Source organism: Monomorium pharaonis, chromosome 6 (assembly GCF_013373865.1).
Source record: "Monomorium pharaonis isolate MP-MQ-018 chromosome 6, ASM1337386v2, whole genome shotgun sequence".
Lineage (NCBI taxonomy): Eukaryota > Metazoa > Arthropoda > Insecta > Hymenoptera > Formicidae > Monomorium > Monomorium pharaonis.
In genome coordinates, this window is record NC_050472.1 from 3801504 (window position 1) to 3807503 (window position 6000).

The following is a 6000-nucleotide window of genomic DNA, read 5'->3' on the forward strand; positions in this document are numbered from 1 at the left end:
TTGTCGGAGACGTAAGCTGACGGCAAGCAGGCACGGCGACTTGTTCGCCGTAATTGAATATTATAAATGTAGAGGGCTGAGAGAGGAGAGGCTGCGTCTCTCAAAAGTATAGAAACGTACAAGTAACGCCTCGTTCCTGCAGGCTCCTGTGTAGGCGACAAGATTTAATCTCGCCTCTCTAAAACTTAAATACCATAAAACAGGACAAAACTTTAATTGAAATTTTCAGGCTGCATCGCTCCGCCCTTTCCCGACGCTTAGAAATGTAAAATAAATTCCGTAACATTTATTTTTCATGCGACCTCGGAAAACGGTTTAAATCAGTGCAGCATCCTCCTAACACGTGGCGCATTAATTATCCGGTCCGTTAAATTACTCGAACCCCCGATGGTCGGTTCCTAATTAAGTTTAGCCCGCTGATTACGGCCACCCTTGGCCGTAATGAGAACGGCCGAAGAATCAGGTATCTCATTTGGATTCGAAAATCAACGAACGCCAAAGATATTTAGCTCACCGATATCTCTGAGATTAAAAGAATTAAAAATTGAATTCGACGTTTTATATTTCAACCAGTTTTTAAATAGAAGTTTATTCTGAATCCCAGATAGTAACAATTCGCGTTACAATAACGTTACCGTTGCTTTTGTATAATAACGACCTGGTGACGATGTTAGAATTTTCTATAACAACAATGGTAAAGTTAGAATAATTATTTTAGACGCTTCCAAATTATTATTATTATTAAAAAATAAAATATGCGTTATTCGTAACATATTACTTTTCCACCCCAGCTGAATTTGTTGTGGAACCGTGGAGCGATCTCGTATATTTTTTACAGATAGGTTTACAAGTCGACATTGAAAGGAGATCGATCGCGATGGTTTTTTTTTTCTTTTCCCACTGGCGATCGCATAAATCCACGCTTCGCGACGCGGGAGTTTACACCGGGGGCGCGCATATGTCTTCTGTTACAGATTTATTGTCTCGCGAGATCGGAGAACGGCAGGACCGGGGGTTGACGACCCGTCGCTCGTTCGCGTTTAGGGTCGGGAAAAAATGGTGTGAAAAGCGACGACGGGTCACTTAATATGTTAATGCGAGCCTTCGTACGCGACGTTGCTATTGACGATCCGGAGGAACGAGTAACGAGGAGCGCGTGTAAATAGCCGGTGTAACGTGAGGCTGTAATAATCGTTCCGCGACGAGTGACGTGCAGTGATCTACGAGGTAATCCGAGAGAACCGGAAGGAACCCGACACCGGCGATCGCGATCATCGTAATGATTAACTCGATCGTTCAATTACGACATGAACATAATTATATCACGCTCCGCGAAAGGTATGATCGCTTCGAGCGGATCTGGATTGCGATAATACGTGTCGTTAACTCTTTAAGTAAATAGCGACCGATATGTGTATTACACAGAATGAATTAGGCCGGGATCCTGTGTCTCTGATAATAATTTTTGTGAATTTTATACTCTTTGTCTTTATGTTTCTGAACTACGCGCCGATTTAGTGCAACGTTAGTTTTTAAGCCAAGTGATGCACAATTAATCTTAAGTGCTAGTTACAACTTTCACTCACGTAATTCAGAATTTTTTTTTGTACTTTCAAGAGTTAAGGGAATTGTTTTCTATTTTATAAATCGCAAGGATTTAGAAAAACTAACACAATTTAATGTAAAAGAAATATTATTAAACATTTTTTTAACTATTAAAGTTTTTCAGTAATGAAAGCTGTATTAAACTTTAATTAGCATTTGGGTGAGATTCACTTACAGTAACAGGATATATTACTGAATATTACTGAGCATTTTATAAATTAAGTCGTTGAATCCTTCTAACATTTCTTATTAAAGCTCTTTATATTTAATAAAATTGCCGATTCTAGAATACATATTTTTATTTTTACATTTGCTCGTGTCAATCTTCCCTTTCTCCTGGCGCGCCTCGGTGTCGCTTCTTTATCAGCGATCATCGCGCTTCTCAGTTAGCGGGATTGAACAAGCAAGTCTCTTCTCGTTGCAGAGGTTCTGTTTTGCTGTGAAATGGAACGCTCGGGCAGCGGACGTGCTCGCAAATAACGCGATTGCAGCCGGTTCCGGTGTACGATAATCGTGGGAAGGAGTCCTCTATCCACTTGGGCATTTTCGACGAGGCGCCGCTCCGTTAGCCGACACTCGTGTGCAACATGTTCGGGACGAAATTGCGCACGTGGATGGAGGCACACATCGTGCGATCGAAGAAGAAGAAGGACCGGAAGAAGGGCGACAAGGGATACGACTCGAGCTGCAACTCCCCCAGGAGCCACAGCGCCAGCAGATCGCCCGCTTTGCACCAGGTGAGGCAAACCTCATCGTGATTTCTCCAGTCACTTTGCCAAACGATCCCGAATAAATCTTTTTTGCAAGAGCCTCGTGATTCTCGCGCACCTCCTATCAGAATAGGTGATCACAGATGATGTAATTAATTTAAATACCACATTCGAATTAAATTGCATTCTCTACTTTCCCCCCGGGTGGAAAAACTCGACAATTTACGTAATACTCGGTGCAAATAAATAAAATTAACTTTCCATTATCCGGAAGTTCGAAATAATTTTTTTTATCGCTTCGACGGCCGTTATTACTATATGTACACGTTGCGAGAGATTTTACACGGGTCTAACTTTAATTGCTTTCACTCGCGATCGCTCAGCGCCGAGCACTCGGCACTGAAGTATTTCGAAAGGCGCGCACGCTTGTCGGATTCATCGTCATTATCGGCAAACTAGTTTGCGAAGTGCTTCCCCTATTTTCCTACTGCTCCTGCCAGGGTTTGCTCGTTACGCCCGTCCGTTTCTCCGCGCTAACAAACCCTTAGGTCGGCGTTTTCCGTGGAAGGAGCTGCCAGGGCACGTCGACGCTTATCGTTAAGGCCGGTAGAAAAAGGGTTCAGTATTCTTTTCCCGGTACACCCCGGCAGGCGACTTGCCCCGCGTTCTCGCGCGCCATTCATTGCAGATTGCCGCCAGTATCCAGTGGGTTTTGTGCAGCCATCGGACGACTGCCTTGTCGGAATCGTATATTAATATACAGAGAAATAGTACTGAATATTTATGATTTGTTTTTCGCATTGTATTATTTTTTTTTACTGTGCGCTACCGTGTAACTTGCGGGATTATTATAATTCATGAATTTCTGTTTGAATTTATTTTTGAGACTTTTAAAACGATTATTTTTAATTTGAATATTTATTATCACATTATTTGTATTTTTGTCGTTTTATTTACTGATTTAATAAACGTGATCAATATTGTCAATTGAAAGCTCTGCAAAACATGAAGATAATTTCAAATAAACATTATTATTAACGTATATCGAGTTAAAATATCTTTCACCTTGTTTCTCTCTTAGCGAGAGGAGAACAGATCAAATTGGAGATATTAATTAAAGAGATATTTATAAAAGATATTCAAAATATACGAATTGCGAGTAGGATTCAGAGGAACTCTCGACCTTCTCTCCCGCAGGTACATCCGTTGGATTCGCCGACGAAGAACGTGGACGGTATCCGGTTGCACGGGGGTAGCTACGGTGCGACAGTGACCACTTCGTCCGGCACTTCCGGCGGCACCGGCGGAAGTGTGAGCCTCTCCTCGCCGGAGAGCGCGTACTCGACCGGCTACTCGACCGACGGCACCTCGCCCGGCACCAGCTTCCCGCCCGAGTATTACATCAACATCAGGACCGGCACCCACTATTTTCAGAGCACCGGCGGCAGCGGTGCCGCCACCGCGAACAATAATAACAATAACAACAACAACAACAATAAGACCAGGGCGAAGAGGCCGCAGGGTAACGCGGGAAACCTGCCACCGGCCGGTAGTGTCCCGCCAGGAAATGGAAGAGTCGAGGACAGGGGTCAGTCATCGTCCGCGAGCACGACGAACATGACCAGAGACAACGGTCAGCCGGAAGTACGAACGAGCACGCCGCAGAAGGTGAGTGCTCCGGAAACTCAGGCACGTGCCGACACTTTACGTCCAAAAATCGTCAAAAGTATTTTCTCTTATACTGAAAGAAGAGAAAGTATATTTGGTAACTATTGCTGAACGTTAAAATATTTAATTACGATTAAGAGCTCCATTTTTAACTATGCTACAGTACAAGAAATAATAATAATATGCAAAAATTATAAAGCTCTTCTTAATTTTTTGAATAATATAATTTCGAGCGAGATTCACAGAATCGTTAAAAATCGAGAACGATTGTTTTTCGCAGCCGCGTGAAAGTTCTCCAAAAAAAAAAAATTCCAATTCAGATCTCGCATGAGAAACTCGGGAAGCGTAGTTTCGAGATGCCTCGATATGATGTATTCATAGAGAAAGGAGAGCGGCGCGCGGCTCTCCCGTCAAGCGCGTCGCGCTCCATTCAGCTTCGTCTCAAATAGTTTATAGGCCGAAAGTAAATGTGCGCTCCTAGTCCGCCTTGTGCGCGAGGGATTACCGTCGTTTCGTTTGAAACATCCCCCAAAGCGCGACGTCTTGCGGGGGCGCGCGCGCTTGTTCGCCGCGGGGTCTTTGAGGCCGCGAGTTCAACGACACCCGGCCCTTTTCGCCGTGAAACGGGAAGTACACATTCCGGAAAAGTGGCGTTTATCGTCGCGGCGTGTATTCCGGAGAAACGCGGGAGAAAGAGAGCCGGAGGGGGGGGGAGGAGAGGGAGGATTTGCGAATCCTTTTCTCGGTGAATCTCGCGGATGCTGAGGTTACCTGGAGAGGCTGCATCTCCGGCGCGATGACCCATTCCCTTTACGGCGCACGTAACGCCATTTGTCGCGGGGAAGAAATATTTATCAGCCGCATTGTCGCGTTCTCCTCTCGTAGCACGTGCGCCGTCGAGATGAAAAAGTCCGGAAATGCTACTTCGATCTCTTTTTCAAGATTCACTCGCGCAACTCGAGAGGAAAAGAGAGAGAGAGGGGGGGGAGGATGCATTATTGTCGCAGGATATCAGGCATTAATGGGCGGCAGGCGTGAAAAATGAATCCTTCCTCTCCGAGGCCTGTGATCGATCGCGCGCCGCGCGACTCCGTTTCGGCACAATGGAGAGGAACGATCAAGTTTGCGATTTGGTTTGACGATAAGGGGCAAAAGTACAGGGGACACAGCGTGGCGAGTATAAAGGCGCGACTTTAAAGGGACCGGGTAGAATGAATGAACGAATTAATTTTCGCGCACATTTCTTAAACGAAGCAATAAGGAAGAAGTCCCCCCTCCAAGAGATATGTCTTCCACTACGGTCAGGAATAATTAATTATTCAATTTGTGTAAACGCACACTTTAACAGGAAAAATTCTACTACAGATATCCTATATTTAAAAAAAATAAATATAACGCTAATAGAAAACAACTTTTCTAATCGATAATAATGCTCGCATAGATTTCTTTTAGAAATCACTATTTTTAGTCTTCTAATCAACGAGCGTCATGAAACGTGCATTATCTTTTCACTTAAAAAAAAAGACGGTTCGCCAATTTCGTCATTGGCTAATTTTAAATCTGACCTATCTTCTGTTTCTTTTTACATCGTAGAGCATTAGTCACCGTACACAGAGGAAGATAAATTTTGCTGAAGTAAAAATTTAGTTAGATCAGAAAATAATTTTTGTTAGACCATCAGAATAATTATATTAGGATGTTAGTTCCCAGACTGTCAAAATTTTTTGCAGCCCATCATGTTTGAGCGTTCAACAAAATTATTTTCTCTGTAGCCAGCCAAATTTTTAGCTACTTCAGCAAAACCGTTCTTTCCGTAAATAAAAGTGGAAGGTTTAATCAACGTGGTCGATAAAGAAACCGCAGCGAATGGCTCGCAGGTTCTAAAATATAAAAGCCCCGTTTCTCCTTTTTATTCTTCTGCGTCTACATTTCTGTGTGAAATCAACAGAGCGCAGAGAACCACGGTCAGAGACAGCAGCAAAGGCAGCAGGAGACCTATCATCGCAGGACGGAGTCT

The 6000-nt window shown here is 43.7% G+C and overlaps 1 protein-coding gene across 1 annotated transcript in view; it reads left to right on the plus strand.

Moving 5' to 3' along the window:
- The window catches only part of LOC114253729 (uncharacterized protein DDB_G0283357-like), a 69266-nt gene that overhangs the window by 44308 nt on the left and 18958 nt on the right, over positions 1 to 6000 (plus strand). The window contains exons 3-5 of the mRNA XM_036288413.1: positions 2030 to 2342; positions 3513 to 3983; positions 5932 to 5996. Of these exons, the coding sequence (XP_036144306.1) occupies positions 2193 to 2342; positions 3513 to 3983; positions 5932 to 5996 (686 nt within the window). The 5' untranslated portion in view covers positions 2030 to 2192. The remainder of the gene's footprint in view (positions 1 to 2029; positions 2343 to 3512; positions 3984 to 5931; positions 5997 to 6000) is intronic.